General features: G+C 44.1%; 2 protein-coding genes across 2 annotated transcripts; one reads left to right on the plus strand and one right to left on the minus strand.

Moving 5' to 3' along the window:
* Positions 1-2220: 2220 nt before the first annotated feature.
* On the plus strand, positions 2221-3808 carry LOC124272105 (extensin-like). Its single transcript, XM_046707258.1, has 2 exons — positions 2221-2288; positions 3001-3808. Exons 1-2 carry the CDS (start codon positions 2221-2223, stop codon positions 3806-3808), a joined length of 876 nt encoding a protein of 291 aa, XP_046563214.1.
* A 10246-nt stretch (positions 3809-14054) lies between these two features.
* On the minus strand, positions 14055-16100 carry LOC124272107. Its single transcript, XM_046707261.1, has one exon. It carries the CDS (start codon positions 15888-15890, stop codon positions 15069-15071), a length of 822 nt encoding a protein of 273 aa, XP_046563217.1. The 5' UTR covers positions 15891-16100; the 3' UTR covers positions 14055-15068.
* Positions 16101-22367: the final 6267 nt, after the last annotated feature.

Below are 22367 nucleotides of genomic sequence, written 5' to 3' on the forward strand. Positions count from 1 at the left end.
AGCAACACATACTTGTCGTAAGAGGCGACCACCGGGATCGGGTGGTCAGGCTCGCTGTCTTGGTTGACACATGTCATCGGTTCCCAATTGCCCAGATCGATGCTCATGCTGTTGATCACTGGATTGTCTGGCCCAGACTCGATTATTTACAGACCGCCGCCATACAGCTGGACTATTGCTGAGTGCGGCGTAAACCTAAACTCACTCTCTCACTCACTCACTCACTCACTCACTCACTCACTCAGATCCCTGCGCCAGTGACATGCAGCCTTCACCTGCTGGAGTATGTATCCCAGCATTCCAGTGTAAGATGGCCAACATCCGAGGAGTACGTCAGATGGCAAGTGTGTTCCGAGTGTTTACCCGATCTTCTAACTCACCGAGGGAACGTCTAGCTGCAGCCGTGAAGTGCACATTTGGAAAAACTGATAGCAAACAGACGTTTATAGAACTTCAAGTAAACACATGATAGAAGCTGCTTTCTTCGCAATACTATATAAACATTTCACTGGATGTTCAGATTAACTGTCAACAAACCTGACTCTTGAATTTCTCAAGAACAAAGCACTTCAAGAATATCTACCACAACACCCGACTTCGCTGATATACGGGCGGTATTTTAACACAACGTGGACGCAATACGACAACAGTGGCAACAGTCAACGTACACGTGCGTTAGAGTCAACTTAATCCAGTGGAGGACGACTAAAGAGTGTATTCAAGAACTATATCACGCCCACAAGAATAATGTATGAAGTATGTACATACGGCAATAAGTAAAGTACAGACATCCGCACAATCTTGGATGCGTGCTTGTAGGTGAGGCAGTACTGACTGACTGACTGAGTTTAGTTTTACGCCGCTTTAAGCAATATTCCAGCAATATCAAGGCGGGGGACACCAGAAATGGGCTTCACTCATTGTACCCATGTGGGGATTCGAACCCGGGTCTTCGGCGTGACGAGCCAACGCTTTAACCACTAGACTACCCCACCGCCCCAGGTGAGGCAGTCTGTCAATAGAGAAAGTACGTCAAAGAGATAAGTATAGATTTGCGGCAGTGTATCAAGTATTCAGGCACGGTGATACTTGTCAGTATTAACATAGGACAATGTGAAGTACACACTTCGCATAAGCCAAAAATACGGAAATGTATTAAATGTGTTAAAGTGTACATAAGTCGGTTAAGCTTGAACATAGATGAATGAAATTCAACACACGGATGAACATATATATTGTTGTCATTGTCAGCATAAATTCAGTTCATTCACTGCACGTGTCTGGACATAAGGAGGTGTTCAGGTCAGTACCTGGTGACACCACCCCTTGCAGCCGTCACTGCTCGACACCGCCTTGGAAGGGATTGGAAGTCGTCCGATGTTTGCTTGGGGAATTCTTCGCCATTCCTCCTGCAACGCGTTGGCAAGTTCTGCTAGTGTCTGAGGTGACGTTTACGGACACGTCGATCAAGTTCGTCCCAGAGATTCTCGATCGGGTTCAGTTCAGGCGATTTGGGAGGCCAGGGAAGGACACTGACGTTTGCATTGGCGGGATAGGCACCTGTTACACGACCTGTGTGAGGTCGAACGTTGTGTTGACACAGTTCCCTCAAGCGGTTAAAAAGCGGGAGGAGGTGAGGTCGCAGGATTTGGTCGATTTATCGATTTGCTGTAAGATTGCCTTGAACCACCACCAGCTCTGATGTACCCGTGTAAGACATGGCACCCCACACCATGACGCTTTCTCCACCAAATTTGTCCACCTGTCGAACGCAGTTCGGCTCAAAACGTTCGTCTTGACGTCGGTAGACACGTTGTCTCCTATCCTGTTGTTGCAGGATTAAACGCTTAAACGCGATTCATCGCTGAACCAAACGCGTTCCGTGCGTTCCCCAGGTTCCATGCCTGTACCCTCTTGCACCATTGGACACGTCGTTGTCGGTGTAGATGTGTCAGGACAGGTCCAACTTTTGGTCGATATGCTCGAATTCACACTTCTTTCAGACGATTTCTGATGGTTTGGTCGGAAATTCTTCGGAGACCAGGCACCTGACCTGCAGTGTCCGTTGCTGTAGCAAATCGGGGACGAAAGTGAAACGCCCGGATGAATCAGTCTCGAGCAGGTGTGGCCACTCTTGGTCTTCCACTTTTGGGACGATCTTGGGTCGAATTGAAGCGGGTATATCGATGTCATAATCGAGATATGGTGCAGTGATGGACGATGAAGCGTCTTGTAACGGCAGACTGGGACTCCCCTGCTTCCAAACGTCCAATGGCGTATTTCGATCAGTAGCATTCAAACTTGGCATTTTTTATCTACTTTCGTAATGAAATGATGAATTTGGTTTGGCCTTTTATAGTTGATGGCTCCACTCATGTGTCCAACACATTGCACGTGCATTACGTGGAGAACGTTTTCTGCATGTACTTTTCATGTATCGTTTTAATTTTTTTATGACAAACGTTTATAACACATTTTGGGAGGCGTTTGCGCGCAACACACAACCACATGATTAACGAGATCCAAACGTTGGAATTCTCTTAATGACGATTGCTGTCAAAATATATCTAAACGAACTAATGAAAACACATATGCGTTTCTTTTTTTCTTTTTTTTGAAGAGTGTATATAGGTATGGCAAACATGTATCAATTTTAATTCATTTTAAATACGTATAAATCTGTGGTGGATAGCGTCAGCACTCATCCAGTGTTTCCTGCTTTCCTTGTATCTCTACCTCTCTTGCTGCACGAGGGCTTCCCCCAAATCCCCCCGTGAAAGGTGCCCCACACTACAGGTACACTCACAGTACACTCACAGTGACCTGACCGTCATTCCAAGCCCGCACTAATTCACTCTATCTAACCAGCTTCGCCAATAAACTATATATGCAATACAGACTCACCTAACATCTAATAACGATAAACTTGTACAATTTATTTGAGCTGTTACTTCCTACATATAAGTAGCGCACTGGTTGCCTCGTAAATGTTAATCCCAGAATAGAACAACGACTTAATCTCTTGAGACTACACCCCGACCCACATCCAACAGCACCTCCTCAGCACTACACCCCGACCCACATCCAACAGCACCTCCCCAGCACTACACCCCGACCCACATCCAACAGCACCTCCCAGCACTACACCCCGTCCCACATCCAACAGCACCTCCCCAGCACTACACCCCGACCCACATCCAACAGCACCTCCCAGCACTACACCCCGACCCACATCCAACAGCACCTCCCCAGCACTACACCCCGACCCACATCCAACAGCACCTCCCAAGCACTACACCCCGTCCCACATCCAACAGCACCTTCCCAGCACTACACCCCGACCCACATCCAACAGCACCCTTCCCAGCACTACACCCCGACCCACATCCAACAGCACCTTCCCAGCACTACACCCTGTCCCACATCCAACAGCACCTCCCAGCACTACACCCCTGACCCACATCCAACAGCACCTTCCCAGCACTACACCCCGACCCACATCCAACAGCACCTCCCCAGCACTACACCCCGACCCACATCTAACAGCACCTTCCCAGCACTACACCCCGTCCCACATCTAACAACACCTCCCAGCACTACACCCTGTCCCACATCCAACAACACCTCCCAGCACTACACCCTGTCCCACATCCAACAGCACCTCCCCAGCACTACACCCCGACCCACATCCAACAGCACCTTCCCAGCACTACACCCTGACCCACATCCAACAGCACCTCCCCAGCACTACACCCCCGACCCACATCCAACAGCACCTCCCCAGCACTACACCCTGACCCACATCTAACAGCACCTCCCCAGCACTACACCCTGTCCCACATCCAACAACACCTCCCAGCACTACACCCTGTCCCACATCCAACAGCACCTCCCCAGCACTACACCCCGACCCACATCTAACAGCACCTTCCCAGCACTACACCCCGACCCACATCCAACAGCACCTTCCCAGCACTACACCCTGACCCACATCCAACAGCACCTCCCCAGCACTACAGCACCCCGTCCCACATCTAACAGCACCTTCCCCAGCACTACACCCCGACCCACATCCAACAGCACCTTCCCAGCACTACACCCAGACCCACATCCAACAGCACCTTCCCAGCACTACACCCCGACCCACATCCAACAGCACCTCCCCAGCACTACACCCCGACCCACATCCAACAGCACCTTCCCAGCACTACACCCCGACCCACATCCAACAGCACCTTCCCAGCACTACACCCCGTCCCACATCCAACAGCACCTGTAAGAGGCGACTAACAGGATGGGGTGGTCAGGCTCGCTGACTTGGTTGACACATGTCATCGTATCCCAGTTGTGTAGATGACGATGTTGATCACTGGATTGTCTGGTCCAGATTCGAATATTTACAGACTGAGTGCGATGTAAAACTAAATTCACTCATTCATTCACCCAACAGCACCTCCCCAACACTACACTCACATCCAACAGCACCCATACTACAGTCCGACCAGCGCTCTACCCTTGGAGCAGTGAAGTTACTTCCTTCACAGGGTCGACAGTAGAAGCAATAGATACCCTCTTCTGAAGGTAATACCTCGGTGTTTCGCTCTGCACCCCAAGTTGGAGCTGTCTGCTGGTTCATGCCTTGTGGTCTGTGCAGGGACAACCGGAACGTGACCGACTTGGTTATTTAGCATTAATCGGATCTTGCTGAACAGCTGAGCCAACTGCTGCATGTGAAGTAACTCCACCTGAGGGTGGAGACGACGATGGCGAAGCCTGCACCGACCTTGGCTCTGTCCGTTACCCACGTGGACTAACGCTACAGGTGAAGAGGCAGACCAACATCTATGAACCATCCTGAACATCTCAACACATTTTACCAAAAATGGTTCCTAAAGTATATTGATAAGATAGAATTAAAAGGAGCCCAGACGTTTTCTTCATTTTCCTGAAACTGTGGAAATCTAGACTTGCCACCTATTCTAGACTTGCGTGGGCCGTATGAGGTATATATGTTCCAGTTAGTGAAGATGTAACAGGGTGAGTGACGCCCTAGACTAACAACTAGTCTCTGAAATGAACATATCTTACAGATAAAACAGTTCATGATAAAAATATAATGAAAAGGAGCCCTGGGACTTTCTTCATTTTCACATATTCTAGAGATGCATGGTCTTTCTTGGATATATTTGTATCAGGGTCTGTATGGCACACTAGTGATTTCCTTGTGGTTAGTCGTTCTGTGTCTGATCTGCTTCTTACCCGGTCACTGTGGGTTGCGTTGTGTCTGGGTATACTATTGTGTGGTTGCACTGAAGATAAACGCGTGTCTGCATAGTGTCTCCCCGTTGTGTTGTTTCAGTGTCAGTTGTACAGTCTCTGACACCACTGACGCCTGGTCGGGGCTCTCATCTCGAGATGTGACAGGCAGCCACAGTATACAGCATGTCAGAGGAGGAATAAGTTGGCCCATGTTCTGAAACTATTTCTTAATATACCAAGTTAATATTGAGCTTTTGGATTATGTATGGTAGCATGATTTATGTATATGAGTTATGTAGGTCAATGCGCGTTTTGTAGGTCAATGTGAGTTCTGTAGGTCAATGTATGTTGATGTGAGTTCTGTAGGTCAATGTATGTTGATGTGAGTTCTGTAGGTCAATGTGAGTTCTGTAGGTCAATGTATGTTGATGTGAGTTCTGTAGGTCAATGTGAGTTCTGTAGGTCAATGTATGTTGATGTGAGTTCTGTAGGTCAATGTATGTTGATGTGAGTTATGTAGGTCAATGTGAGTTCTGTAGGTCAATGTATGTTGATGTGAGTTCTGTCGGTCAATGTGAGTTCTGTAGGTCAATGTATGTTGATGTGAGTTCTGTAGGTCAATGTATGTTGATGTGAGTTCTGTCGGTCAATGTGCGTTCTGTAGGTCAATGTATGTTGATGTGAGTTCTGTAGGTCAATGTATGTTGATGTGAGTTCTGTAGGTCAATGTGAGTTCTGTAGGTCAATGTATGTTGATGTGAGTTCTGTAGGTCAATGTATGTTGATGTGAGTTCTGTAGGTCAATGTATGTTGATGTGAGTTCTGTAGGTCAATGTGAGTTCTGTAGGTCAATGTGAGTTCTGTAGGTCAATGTATGTTGATGTGAGTTCTGTAGGTCAATGTATGTTGGTGTGAGTTCTGTAGGTCAATGTATGTTGATGTGAGTTCTGTCGGTCAATGTGAGTTCTGTAGGTCAATGTATGTTGATGTGAGTTCTGTAGGTCAATGTATGTTGATGTGAGTTCTGTCGGTCAATGTATGTTGATGTGAGTTCTGTAGGTCAATGTATGTTGATGTGAGTTCTGTAGGTCAATGTATGTTGATGTGAGTTCTGTAGGTCAATGTATGTTGATGTGAGTTCTGTCGGTCAATGTGAGTTCTGTAGGTCAATGTGAGTTCTGTAGGTCAATGTATGTTGATGTGAGTTCTGTAGGTCAATGTATGTTGGTGTGAGTTCTGTAGGTCAATGTATGTTGATGTGAGTTCTGTCGGTCAATGTGAGTTCTGTAGGTCAATGTATGTTGATGTGAGTTCTGTAGGTCAATGTATGTTGATGTGAGTTCTGTAGGTCAATGTATGTTGATGTGAGTTCTGTAGGTCAATGTATGTTGATGTGAGTTCTGTAGGTCAATGTATGTTGATGTGAGTTCTGTAGGTCAATGTATGTTGATGTGAGTTCTGCAGGTCAATTTGAAGTAGTGACTTATCAATGTATGTTGATGTGAGCTATGTATGTCGATGTGAGTTATGTATGTTGATGTGAGTTATGTAGGTCGATGTGAGTTATGAATGTAAGTGTGTATTATGCATGTCGATGTGAGTTGTGTAGGTCTTTATGAGTTATGTAGGTCAATGTAAATGTTTTAGGTTTGTGTGAGTTATGTAGATCTATGGGTAGGAGTTCTGCCCGTAACCCCCACTTCAAATGTCAGATTGTAAATGGCTGTTGTAGTGAAAATGAAAATAAAGGGTAAGTAATCTCAGGGTTAGGGTGAGCGTAAAAAAATAAATCTATTCTTAGGCATAACATTATTTTTAAAAACGGGGGCGCAAATCTTTCCGATATATGTGAGTTTTGTAGGTCGATGTGAGTTGTGGTAATTATAATGGATCACTGCTGGACACCATGCGTTGCTACATCCGGAGGACGGCGCCCATAACAACAAAGTACTCCCATCTTTCTAGGACACCCAGCAAACATTATATTTTGGGTAAAAACAGAGAATAGTATCTTTTTCTGGAGCATATTGTTTTTGCCTAATATCATGTTGTCGGTTCCATATGCTGTTTCGTTTTGGTAAATGAACGTAATACGAGCGCAAAGGCGACCTAGGTGCGTGGCATATCTGGAGAACAGTGCAGGTAACTCATCACAAGCAGCGATAAATTTAACAATGCGAGTTGTTTTAGGAAAAGAATCTAATGTAGCCTGCTGACATCGTTCCCCACAGTTTTGTCACAAATTACAGAAAGTTGTCTCTGTTAAGTCAGAACGTATCTCCGTCAAAGCCCAGGTCCCATCGTGCAGAACGTAGAAAGCTTAAAAGATTGCAGATTTTTTCGTTTCACAAAAAAGACCATTACTATAAACACCCAACTAAAATATTGCACCAGATAACAAAGTAGACAGGTGTTCCTACACACAGGCAGTAATATGTGACCTTCGATTACGCCAAACAGAGCAACCTATTACATAACGACTCACTACCCTACTGTTCCTGACAGGACAGTTTAGCGGACATTCTTCTTGATGAAGAGCACAGTCGGTATGCACGTGTGCCGCCATTATCTCTACACTACATTTGTTTCTCTGTTACAGACCGACGATACACAGCTGACATTCCCACACAATCCTGTCTTGCGATCCACTTGCCACGTGTAAAAACACACATACATCAGCATCATATCGTTTACAGATAAGTTACAGATCTGTTGTCACGCTGACTATTTGGTTCTCCTCGACTGTCGTCCATTGCTGGAGATATTGCCGTGATATAGTACAGTGATTAACCTGCACACCTGTTCCTACCGTCACTCTCACACACCACTGTGTCTCCGGCACTACCACCAGCTAGTTGGTTCTACTCGACTGTCGTCCATTGCTGGAGGTTGTGCCGTGATATAGTTCAGTGATCAACCTGCCTCCAGACACACCGGGCACCTGTTCAAACCGTCACTCTCACACACCACTGTGTCATCTTGATCCCCTATCCCTTCAAAGACTTTATATACTTTAGATAACCAGTACGTCTTCTGAAGGTAGGACAGCTGTATAAAGTATACTACGTTTATAACGAACAGACATATATAACGAACTGTTTGGGGGTGCCAGGCACTTACTTCTTGGTCTAATCTAAATGCGTAGTACGCACGAACTATAACGATCATATCATAACGAAGTATAATAAAGATATTAAAAGACATATATTAAAGCGCATATAACGAACTGACTGATATAACGAACCATTTCCTTTGTCCCGGCCACCTGCTGCATATTGTCAGTGATAATCTACAGCGTCTTCTATTCTCCCTGATATTGTGAAGTTGAAATGTGTAAAACAAACTACGGATATTATTTCAGTTCGTTACATCCGTAGTTTCTTGCATATTGACACTATATATGCTTAAATATGGACATTTGATAACACTTCCCTCGTCTATAGTAACGGCGTTAGTGCAAGATTCTGTTGCCAAGGCAACGGATTTGAAGGCCAGCAATACATGGACACGAAGCGTTGAACATTGACCTTGACAGAGTAGATCAACACATTCATACAACTAGGTATTATTACATGTCGGGGTTTACACTACTCTCCCATGTGAGATTAGTGTCACTGTTGCGGTGGCTGTTTATCTGAAGTTTGACAATCCTTGATATTCAACCAGACGTGAGATACAGAATAATATGTCCCCGACAGCAGACGCCCCTTCACAATAGCCTTCAGTCCGAGCCACCACCTAACAGCAGAATCATGGGCCAGCCACAGGCAGGAACCACATGCTATGGCGGATCTGGCACAGGCTTTATGGGGGATTGGTAGTAATACGTGATCTAATTCATCAAACAAAATAAACATATACCGCTGACTGGCTCTGCACCTCTCTGATTGCCTGACTCCCATGCGCACCTTGCCACTGAACACACCACGAACAATGGCGATGCTTTCAGATTGATTCAATCAGATAAAATGAGATAACTCTCACTTCTGTAACTACCTCTAACATCGAGATCTTTCTATCTTTCTACTTTCTATCATCGCTTAGCGAAAATAATTCATATAATTTGTCAGGTAAAATAAACAGGTAACCTCTGGTATATAAACAGGTCCCACTTTATCCGAGGTAGATGTTTCCCAAATGGCTGATTTCTCCAGGCAATGCGCCACACAGTGGAGCAATGTTTTGTGCATGTCGGACCACGTATGACGTCAGGTTGTTCTCGGGAAGAACCTCTGACATGAACTGTGCTGGCTCCATTTCGCTAAGCGAGCTTCTATCAACACTATATTTGTTTAATCTTTGGGTTGAATCTGTAGACATGCAGAGCAGACATATATGGCGCCATCTCATTATCCAGATCCAGGGAGACTGTTTGCCCTGGAACAACCACTGCTGTACAATGTCAATGATATGTAGCTTCCTTGTGGTATAACACTATATGATATTCCTATGCTACATAGCTGCCTTTCGGTAAAACAGTGTACCAAGTGTCCATGTTATATATCTTCTAATGTTATAACAAGACCGAGGTATATAATTTACGTATGACATCTCCAGGTTATATCACATCATACTGATAGGCAACATATAACATACCCATAGTATATAGCTAACATAATAATGCATAATTAGCCCAGGTTATATATCTTCCTAATGTTATAACACGATCGTGGTATATAATTTACGTATGACATCTCCAGGTTATATCACATCATACTGATAGGCAACATAACAAGTCGGTGCTATATACCGTTGTGTTATAACAATGTATAACGTTATCCCGACCATCATATACAACGTGTGGTCAACGCTGTTAAAGGAAACATAACACTCTGATGTGAGGACTCTGGAATACATTCTGACTCGCATGACCTTGACATTCCCCAGCAATGGCAAGACGCCATGCACCAAGGTAGGCACAGCATCCTATCTATCTCACTTCGGATTCGGGAGGCAGGAGGGGAGGCTTTTATGTCAGTGAGTTATCAGATATTCCAATGACAATAAATATGTAGTGTAATCAGTGATGACTGGTATGTTTAAGGAGGGATATGATCTGCCCAAGTCTCACGGGTAACAGAATCCAGGACACAAAGACAGGGGCTGGTTTGTCGGAAGGTGACTCTTTACCAAGTATCTCCTTACTGTGGTTTGCAGTGACAGATTGTGAACATCTTCCGACACCTACTCAAGTATCCACCATTTACTGTAGAATAAAACCTAGCGAGAAGATCTCCTCCAACAACCGTTAGGTGTCTAAACAGCAACCCGCAGGCATCCCTTCTACCTGGCTCCGTTAATGAACCAGGAAATTGTAATCCTTTTTTGCCTTCTATTTCGGAGACAAACGATTCTACCAGCTGCAGGTTGAAATAATATCTGATGTGCCAGGGTAAACAACCTCTGCTGGACATAACATACAACAATACCAAAATCAGGGTACAATGCCTCCAACATCAGGGGTACATTGCTTGCAACATCAGCTTTACACTGCCTGCAACACCTGCTGTACACTGTCTGTAACATCAGGGTACACTGCCTGCAACATCAGGGATACACTGCCTGCAACATCAGCTGTACACTGCCTGCAACATCAGCTTTACACTGCCTGCAACACCTGCTGTACACTGTCTGTAACATCAGGGTACACTGCCTGCAACATCAGCTTTACACTGCCTGCAACACCTGCTGTACACTGTCTGTAACATCAGGGTACACTGCCTGCAACATCAGGGGTACATTGCCTGCAACATCAGGGTACACTGCCTGCAACATCAGGGGTACATTGCCTGCAACATCAGCTGTATACTGCCTGCAACATCAGCTTTACACTGCCTGCAACACCTGCTGTACACTGTCTGTAACATCAGGGTACACTGCCTGCAACATCAGGGATACACTACCTACAACATCAGCGGCGAGATTGATGGACAGCGCGGGGTTGAGGGACACAGACGAGATTGATGGACACCGGCGATATTGATGGACACCGGCGAGGTTGATGGACACAGACGAGATTGATAGACACCAGCGATATTGATGGACACCGGCGAGGTTGATTGGACACCGGCGAGACAGATGGACACCACGAGGTTGAGGGACACAGACGAGATTGATAGACACCAGCGATATTGATGGACACCGGCGAGGTTGATTGGACACCGGCGAGACAGATGGACACCACGAGGTTGAGGGACACAGACGAGCTTGATGGCTACCGCGAGGTTGATGGACTCCGGCAATGGACACTGGCGAGGTTGATGGACACCGTCGAGGTTGATGGACATCGGGTCTACTGTCTAATATCTAGAGTCTACTGCCTAATATCTTCCTTCTAATTGCTAGTATCTAGTATCTATTTCACTTTTACTGCTTAGTGTCTAGCGTCTACTGCCTAATATCTTCCTTCTAATGGCTAGTATCTAGCATCTACGGCCTAGTATATACCGTTTACTGCCAAGTATCTACTGCTTAGTATCTCGCGTCTACTGCCTTGTATCTAACTTCTACGGCCTAGTATCTACCGTTTACTGCCTAGTATCTACTGCTTAGTATTTTGCGTCTACTGCCTAATATCTTCCGTCTACTGCCTAATATCTACCGTCTACTGCCTAGTATCTATCGTCTATTGTCTAGTATATACCGTCTACTGCCTTGTATCTAGCGTCTACTGCCTAGTATCTAGCGTCTACTGTCTAGCATCTCGCGGTATCACCAGTGTGTGGGAGAGTGTACATGTAGGGTTGCGTCAGTGTTGCACCAGCTGAGAGCAGGATGGGAGGGGCTACAGTTTTATGCTAATTACGAAATACTTCAACTCGGAACACAGCCAGGAAGTAATTATATCAATGTCTGAACAATTGTGTGCGAGTTTTGTGAGTATATTCGTGGCATGTTATGGCTCGATGCCAAGTGTGGAAACTTGAAGGATTCACACATCTGTGTATAATGTGGTGGTTTACAAAGACCATAAAAATGCTTATGTACATTTCCTAATGTCGACTGACACGATAGTGCCCCAGTGCTTGATGGCGAGATCACAGTGCCCTATGCTTGATGGGGCAGGATAGTTCCGTAGTTCCAAATGCTTGAATGGGTAGGGTAGATCCCTACTACCAAGCGTTTGAAGGGAAAGGATAGATCCCCACTACTCAATGCTTGAAGGGTCAAAACAGATCCCCAGTATCCTATGCTTGAAAAGACATGACAGATCTCAAACATCCTATGCTTGAAGAAACGGGATAGATTCCCACGACCCAATGATTGAAGGGTACATCCACAGTACCCAATGCTTCAACAGGTAGATTGAAATCCCAGAACGCAATGCTCGAAGGGACAGGAGAGATTACCAAATGCTTGACGATGAAGGATACACAGTTCCCATTACCAGGTGCTTGATGCTCATGGTATTGATCACTGGTTATCAATTGCCTCCAAGGTATAGCTGTAATATTTACCACGGTGTTCAGTCACTCAGCTAAGTACCCGCTAATAGCCTGTCACTGACAACAAATAAACCGATATTCTCGTCATACAACACAGCCATGCAGCAAGGTGGGGACCCTGTCACTGCTCTACAAGTTGAGGGGTGGTGGGGTAGTCTCGTGGTTAAAGCATTTGCTTGTCACGCCGAAGACCCAGGTTCGATTCCCCACATGGTTACAATGTGTGAAGCCCATTTCTGGTGTCCCCCGCCGTGATATTGCTGGAATATTACGAAAAGCGTCGTAAAACCATACTCACTCTATCAGCCAACATTCACGATGTCCATCTGGTGACCAGTCGCTGGTGCCTAGATGTAAGTGATGCAACATGTATGGGTTTACTCTGACAGAACCGACGTATGTTGCATTCACAAACGGTAGCATGTTTCACACCAGGTACAGGGGTAATGGAGAATGCTCGTGGTTAATTTGCTTGACTTGAAGATAAAACCTGTACACATGACCCGCAGACGCGTTTCCATTGGTCAAAAGAAGCATGAATCGGTTACAGGGTTATGTCCCTGACCCTGACAGTATTCGCTGGTAATAGACTCCAATTGTCTGTCAACCCTCGGTTGCTCACGTAAATCTTCAACATTCATCAAGTGTTCAGGTTGAACGACAGATCAAAGCACTAGCTCACGTCACCTGGTCACGTGTCCCACCAGAAGAGCTGACCAACTGTCTCTAACACCCAAACCGGAAATGGTGGATGCTTTGATTGTAAGGATGATGAGGAACAATTGCTACATGTCCACCATTACGTTGCTCGTTTTTAATTTTATTGGATTCATATTTCAGCAGGACTATTCTCGACTGTGATATTAAAGCACATTCACTCACTCACCCTGGTTATCGAAACATGAAGCGGTAAACCCTAACGTACAGAGACTGAGCCTCTCTTTCACCACGGCAAGTCATCCATAGCCTCGTTCTGACACAAAGTCCAAGGAATAAACTGAATCTATTCAATCGGTGAGAGCGCCTTGTTGAGAGATAATGCCGACAAATAGTCTTAAAACACTCGACAAACCTCGAAATGTGGGTAAAGACAATAAGCAGTCTTTCATTGAAAGATAATAGTTGTCGGCAAATGGCCGTGTGATTCACCCACATCAACATGGTGGATCAGATAGCTCTCATTAATCAGTAGGCTTCTCGTTAGACCACGGTACTAGATTCATTGTAGAACAACACACAAAGCCTTGACGAATCCCCAGGCCTCTGACCAACTAAGGCAGGCTGACTATGCAAGAATTGGAAATATAAGACTTTTCTGAATGAGAACATTCTATATAACACAAAACGAGATCGTTTCAGAACATTTATTGTTTAACAAAGGAAGTAGCAAAACTGTACAAATACACACCTGTCAATCAATCTCTCAGTGTCAACAGCCACGCCCACTTGTCAACATGTTAACAATGTACACATGTCTTAACGTACTCAATAGACATACATGGAGATCACTGTACCGTAGTTCTTGGGCTGCAAGCCCGCCATACATATCGGACGTCAGACACAGAGACAATGCTCCGGTAAATACGGGAAATGTGGTAATTAGATTACTGACTAAAAGTGACAAACAGTTTTAAAATACCTGGATAAATACCTGGATAAATGCTTTGTTTGAATAAATATATACATTGATTAACCTTATTGGAAATGGCGTGATTAAAATATACCTGAGCATGTATCAGAGATGTAAACATAGCACAACCTGTGTGTGAACCTCTCGAACAATCTCTATTCTTTACCTGACCACAGCTACCACAAAGCTACACAAGCGTTCATTGATATGTGTATCACACAACCGACTCCCTGGGGGATGTAGGGTGGGAGGTGCTGGCGTCTAAGGGACATGGTTGGGTAGGGTGATTTTGTTGTTGCTTGAGCCAAAGATATTTTGCGAGAAAATTTAGAAATTCTGATTTTATGCCAAGATGATAATTATAATGTTTAGATGTCAAAGGCATTCCATTTAACCCTTGAGCTACGAGACCAAGTAAATACCCGCCAAGGCTTAACTGAGATTTTTGAAATAAACATCTGTATTCGATAAAAAGGGAGTCGGTTGTAAACTATTCTTTTAATAATTACAGATAATTTCTCTGAGGTATCAATACCTTTTCTCTGACTCAGAACAGCACATATATTTCTCATGAGCAAAACATTAATTTCATGTAAACTTTCACGCGCTACACTGGACTCTGAGCCCGACTAAAAAACTGTAATACTTACAAATTGTGCACAAAAATGTTTCAAAAACAGTTCACATATCTCTTGGAAAAATGTTTTCTCACAACAACAATGACAACAGTTCTCTTACAACAAGCGTTGGATTGGCAGGATCTTCTCCCTGGGAGCTTCCACGGAGTCGGGGGCCGGGGCCTCTATGCTCAACACTCCGTCCTTAGACAAAATAGATGAGAGGGAGATGGGGTCAATCTTGACCGGAAGTACATACTGCTTACTGAACTCTCTGTAAATCTTGCTAGTCGCGGTCTCCTCGAGATGCTTTGCTCCGATCATTAGACGATTATCCACAGTCTTCAGCGAGATCTCTTCAGGCTTGAACTCACTCATATCGAACTTGAGTGACAACTTCTTCTTGCCGTCCATGTCGGTGACGAAAGGCTGGTCGACCTTCAGCATGTATTTGTCGATAGCGGAGGAACTCCGGCTGGACGTGTCGAGCGCAGTGCTCCCGAACCCGGACCCAAAGCCAGCGTCCATCAGGGCAGCGTCAATGTTGGAATCCATGGACGATCCGAAACTAGTGTTCATTGATGAACCGAAACTGGACTCCAACGAAGACATAGGATCGGCACTTCCCTTTGAAGATGTCATTTTGGTTGTCTTTGTCGTCGTCGTCGTTGTCTTCTTTGTCATCTTGGAAGATGAGGAAGAAGAATCCAGAGACTTATCAAAGCCCGACCCGAGACTCGGCATCAGACTGGACCCGAAGTCGCCCATGTCCATCGGGGTCAGTTTAAACATGTCTCTCTTAATTTTATCCAGTTCCATATCAAACGACTTCCATTCGTCGTCCATGTCTGAGTGCATTGAACTGAAAATTGAACGCTGTTTGTCGAAAAAGCTCCATTCTTCCCTCTTCATGGGTACAAGGTGCTCGGAAAACGCCATTATGTCGAATGTAAGAGTTGCTGTTACAGTGGTCAAACAATAGTTGAGCAGAAGCAGTGGAATATAACCTTGACGGCTGCTCGTGTAAGTCACGTCTGCTGGTGGTATCGTCTGCTGCAGCCGGTGTGTGCAGGAATATATATAGCCACTCACGCGGGGAGGGTCGGAAGAACGGGAATCTTCGCGGCACCACCAGATTCCGACCGGTTTAGTCAGGGACGGCGTAAACACCCCCTTTGGTGGGAATTCCTGCTCTCTGAGGCCACCTGGTGACGTCACGACGATGCGCGCGCTATCCACAAACCCGTTATAGCGCGATATATATCCTGTATGTATGTGCAGATACCCTGGCGCTGGTAGCAGTGCAACATCTGACCTGCGTGCACTTTACATCCACGTAATGCAACCTGTTCTGCACTAGACAGGTAGACGGCTGGAGTGACCTCACCACATCCCCCGCCGTTTACACGTGTTTGCAATGAGGACAGACTCGCTACCTAATACACTGGGGAAATCATATATCATCACACAGAAAACAAAACAGGGCAATATTTACCAGGTGGATTTAACTACAACCAAATATGAGATGCATTCCATACACGCTGATTAGTGTGTCTTAGTTTAACTTGTTTCAATTTCTCTGTGTATTATTAACATTTGAAGGAAGTCTGATATTAGAGTATTCTCTGATATCTGTGGCATCGATGCGTGTTTATGTACTTCTGTTTCATGTCCACCATCCCAGGAGGTTTATGATGATTATGTAAGGAGCCAGCGGTCAGCATGTCCGTCTCATATGACATGCTGAAGCCAACCTGTTTTCATGTCTGCAGACAGAAGGCAGGTGTTTCTCAACTCGGTGTAAGTGGAGTCATATATAACTTTGTCCCTGGTCAGGGGCGTACCCAGGAAAGAATGGAAGTGCAGGCACAACTGCATGGACGTGCGAATGCACTTAGCACAAAAATTGGTTGCTCTATATGATATTTTCCTCAAATGGCATATTTCCAACTTTTCATAAAAATATATTTCCATGGGGAAGTTACAGGAATTGAACTGATCAATTTAGTATTCTAACAAATATTTTATATCATATATGGCTCTTTCAGCAAATGTCATTCTACTATTTGGCCTTAAAATGTTATGCATCAGCTGATTTACTTTTTCTCAAAATAGAAAAGGGAACTTTCCATGCATTTTCTTGGCGGTGTGTGGAGGGTTAACAGAAGTCAGTTTACAATTTATATACATATATAAAGATCTATAGACCAGTGCGAGTAATATCGGCAGAAGATAATTGTTGCAAGTAGTGTTGTCAATACATATTGAATGCCAGAATGCTAGTTCCTGATTACTTTATAGATAAACTTAATTTGAACAAATGACAGTCTTGAAATTTCGTTATAAGGAAATCTTCCTTTTCTTGATCAGCCAAACCAATTCCATAATTGACCGTATCTAAATATGCTGGTGCTTTATTTTCCTCGGTCTGAGGAGCTCATTAGTATTATCTTTCACAGATGAAATCTTAAAATACGTAGCATGAGAGTTATCAAACTTTCATAAGAAGGGAGACTAGTCTCGAAAAAATAAATCCATAACATACCACATGTATAAAAAACTGCCCCAAAATTAAGTGTAAGCACGTGCCTAAAGTCCCTAATGGCACGTACACTACTGCTGGACAAGTATAACATAATCCTTGATCACGTATAACAGTCTCTGGTCATGTATAATATAATCCTTGACTATGTACAACTTAGTCCTTGGTCATGTACAACTTAGTCCTTGGTCATGTATAACATAGTCCCTGGTCATGTATAACATAGTCCCTGGTCATGTATAACATAGTCTGGTCATGTACAACATAGTTTGGTCATGTATAACATAGTCATTGGTCATGTATAACATAGTCATTGGTCATGTATAACATAGTCATTGGTCATGGATAACATAGTCCCTGATCATGTATAACATAGTCATTGGTCATGTATAACATAGTCCCTGATCATGTATAACATAGTCATTGGTCATGTACAACATAGTCATTGGTCATGTACAACATAGTCTGGTCATGTACAACACAGTCTGGTCATGTATAACATAGTCATTGGTCATGTATAACATAGTCATTGGTCATGTATAACATAGTCATTGGTCATGTACAACATAGTCTGGTCATGTATAACACAGTCATTGGTCATGTATAACATAGTCATTGGTCATGTATAACATAGTCATTGGTCATGTACAACATAGTCTGGTCATGTACAACATAGTCATTGGTCATGTACAACATAGTCATTGGTCATGTATAACATAGTCCCTGGTCATGGATAACATAGTCCCTGATGATGTATAACATAGTCATTGGTCATGTATAACATAGTCATTGGTCACGTATAACATAGTCATTGGTCATGTATAACATAGTCATTGGTCATGTATAATATAGTCATTGGTCATGTATAACATAGTCATTGGTCATGTACAACATAGTCCCTGATCATGTATAACATAGTCATTGGTCATGTATGACATAGTCATTGGTCACGTACAACATAGTCATTGGTCATGTATAACATAGTCCCTGATCATGTATAACATAGTCCCTGATCATGTATAACATAGTCATTGGTCATGTACAACATAGTCCCTGATCATGTATAACATAGTCATTGGTCATGTATAACATAGTCCCTGATCATGTATAACATAGTCATTGGTCATGTATAACATAGTCATTGGTCATGTATAACATAGTCATTGGTCATGTATAACATAGTCATTGGTCATGTACAACATAGTCATTGGTCATGTATAACATTGTCCCTGGCCATGTATAACATAGTCCCTGATCATGTATAACATAGTCCCTGATCATGTATAACATAGTCCCTGGTCATGTATAACATTGTCCCTGGTCATATATAACATTGTCCCTGGTCATGTATAACATAATCTGGTCATGTATAACATAGTCTGGTCATGTATAACATAGTCATTGGTCATGTATAACATAGTCTGATCATGTATAATATAGTCCCTGGTCATGTATAACAGTCTGGTCATGTATAACATAGTCTGGTCATGTACAATATAGTCATTGGTCATGTATAACATTGTCCCTGGTCATGTATAACATAGTTTGGTCATGTATAACATAGTCTGGTCATGTATAACATAGTCTGGTCATGTATAACATTGTCTCTGGTCATGTATAACATAGTCTGGTCACGTCTTTCAAGGTGGGTAAAGTCGTCGCCTACAGAGGTTGTAGGCCAAGTAAACCGGTGACCAGTTGTATCACAGTACCCGCCTGACGAGCATCATATCTCCCATATGTCATATGAAGTCAGGTGAAGACGCTTTGAAGAACTTACTGTATATCAAGTGTTACATAAAGCAAGGCGTGGCGATGTCTTTCATGTAGACTAAAGACTTTCGGAACCCTTTGAACAACTCATTGCTTCGGTAAAACTTCACGTACACCTTCACCTGTGTCTGCTGATACGTGTAGTGTTGTGAATACGTTTAACAGCACATCCCACTTCCCGTTTACACCAGACTGGCTACAAATTAGGGAAAAGATATTTCTGTTAACGGTTTTGCTGGTCATATTACCGGTGTAACACATATTTCCTCCACTTATTCAAGGTGGACACTTTCTAGCATCTTACATCTAAAATGGAGCCGGCCTAACGCAGCTCCTGCCGGGAGACCTATATTCACATGACACATCGTGCCACACATACATTGGAACTAATACTTTCATTGTCAGCATAGCGTGTGATTGTTTTATACCACATACATACAGTGATATGGCAGTGTAGTCGATGTCGCAGGCTGTGTTGTGGTGTAACTCCCGCCGCGGTGACAGGAGGTATGCCAACACTGTGTAACAGTCTTCACACAGAATCCCTTCTATTCCTACTATGACAAAACACACGATGATCACAAGCGGTGAGAGCGCTTCACACTGGCGGACTCCTAAACAGAGTAGTACTACTATTACTACAATCTCTCCACGATGTCAATGTTGGAGTCACCTCGTCTATGATTCAAATGTTGTTTATGTAAAATACAACTAACTGCAAAGTAATTACAGTAGCAGTACATTGGTATAGCAGTGGTAATGGCAGTAGCAGTAAGTCAATCAAATTCCCCCGGCAGCTTTAGTGGCCAAGTTTACAAAATCGACCTAGGTTGGACATCGAGACTGAAAATATCTTCACGCTGGTCTTGATGTAATATCAGATGAGAGAAGCATGTGCTTGCCCACTTGTATAGTTCCAGAAAGTTCTCTACCATACTGGATTAGGCTATAGCTGCCTGAACCACATTAATTTCCCTACACCCTCTCTGTTGTAGAAGATTCCAGATTACACCTGACCTAACAAACCATCAAACTATCGTAACTTCTACAGACGCTGCTTAGATTTCATAGTAATACATCCCCGACTATCTCAGCTGCATGATCCCCCATAAACTAAACTTTAATAGCGAAAAACATTGTTAACTTTTTAATATTATGTACGACCCGTGAAGGTCCGGGTTAGAATGAATCTTCAGTAACCCATGCTTGTCGTAAGAGGCGACTAACTGGATCGGGTGGTCAGGCTCGCTGACTTGGTTGACAAACATGTCACTGATTCCCAATTGCGCAGATCGATGTTCATGCTGTTGATCACTGGATTGTCTGGTCCAGACTCGATTATTTACAGACCGCCGCCATATAGCAGGAATATTGCTGAGTGCGGCTTAAAACTAAACTCACTCACTCACTAATATTATGTACATGTATCTACAAACTATTAATTAAATCCAAATGCTAAATTTCTGGATTTAAGACTATCTAGAGCTGCCCAATCATTCTAGACTTGGGTTAGATTCAACTTTTATAATGCATTATCTGCCTGGGAGGCTGCATACCGCACATGTCAGTCCCCTGTTCACATGTAAATTGACAGTCATCTTGATATGTTCAGCATATCAGACCGTTCTGCACATAATAATGGATTGAGGATTCAAGAGTTGGCGACAACAACTGTCACTTGACTGTGGACGTCTGTCGGTGATTCTGTAACTAACATCAGTATTTAGTCATGTACCCAATACCCCTCTCACGTAGGACAACAACTGACACATTGCTGTAACCTTTCCTACGCAGTCGACAAATTGCTGTATTCGTGGTTTTTGTTGTTGTTGACGGCCATTGTAAGTAAATAACGTGCGCGTGCAACCACCCGCCCTCGTTACGTCACGAGGCTAAGAGAGTCGCCCCCAGCAGACCTGGAGTGGGCTATCTCTGCTGCAGACAGATAAACCGGGATCGGCGGCATGCGTGGAGCTGGCTCTAGTATATTCTATGGAAGTATGGGGAGTGGGATATGTGATGTTGAACAATAGGCAGAAGTGTCCTGAATCTTGAACCAATTACACGACCTTCTCCCAACAGACGTGAATCACTGTTACCTGTATATATACACAAGCACACCCGGCGATCGACATAGAACTCCATTGATAACTTACACAACAACCCACTCGCCAAACCCCACCAATGTAGCTGCAGGCTATGGTCAAAACAAACAAAACTACTCCTCTGTAATCATGTAGTACATGTGTGTGTACTGAGTTCACAGTTCGGTTCACAACAAAGATGCGAGACAATATTTGATAGTGCATCATTCAATAAGCTTTTAAGTTTTCATTCAGAAACCAGTCTGGTTGTACAAAGGCCAAAGTGAATGATGCTGCACTTGATACAACTTGAGCAAAACGAGATGCAAACATAGAAAGACAGAGTGAGAAATGAGAGAGCGAAAGAGAAAGTGAAAGAGAATGAGAGAGAGAGTGAGAGTAAAAGAGAGAGTGAAAGAGAGAAAACGAGAGTGAGAGAGACAATGAGAGAGAGAGAGTGAAGAGAGACAATGAGAAAGAGAGAGTGAGAGTGAAAGAGAGAGATGTGAGAGGGAGAGAGAGAGGAGAGAGAGAGACGTGAGAGAGAAGGGGAGAGAGAAGGGGAGAGAGTGAAAGAGTAGAGAGAGAGAGTGAGAGTGTGAGAGAGGTGAGAGAGAGAGTGGGAGTGAGAGAGAGAGCTTTAGGTGACACACACACACACACACTCTCTCACACACACAGAGATGATTCGCTAGACGCGCGTGCGCACTAACACCAATACACACAGAGGTTTAGGTAGACCTACACACGCGCGCACACATACACACAAAGAAGTCGCTAGGCTCACACGTGCACACACACATACTCACGGAGGTTTATGATGGACAGACACATGCGCACGCACACACTCTCACACAGACCCGCACACACACTGTCTCACACGCACAGGCACACGCTCTTTCTCTCTGTCTGTCTGTCTCTCTCTCTCTCTCATTCTATCTCTCTCTCTCACACACACATACACACACTTACACATTTACTGTTGATCAGGTACGTCGGGGGTTGCCGTTGTTTTTG

The sequence above is a fragment of the Haliotis rubra genome, unplaced genomic scaffold (genome assembly GCF_003918875.1).
Source record: "Haliotis rubra isolate DU_JTF1 unplaced genomic scaffold, ASM391887v1 Scf1663, whole genome shotgun sequence".
Lineage (NCBI taxonomy): Eukaryota > Metazoa > Mollusca > Gastropoda > Lepetellida > Haliotidae > Haliotis > Haliotis rubra.

Excerpts from the sequence above, each read along its gene's own strand:
- LOC124272107 (XM_046707261.1), bottom strand. The coding sequence starts at position 15,890 with ATGGCGTTTTCCGAGCACCTTGTACCCATGAAGAGGGAAGAATGGAGC.
- LOC124272105 (XM_046707258.1), top strand. The coding sequence starts at position 2,221 with ATGAAGCGTCTTGTAACGGCAGACTGGGACTCCCCTGCTTCCAAACGT. Across the intron at positions 2,289-3,000 it reads CCAATGGCGTATTTCGATCA|AATAGAACAACGACTTAATC; the intron begins GTAGCATTCAAA and ends TGTTAATCCCAG.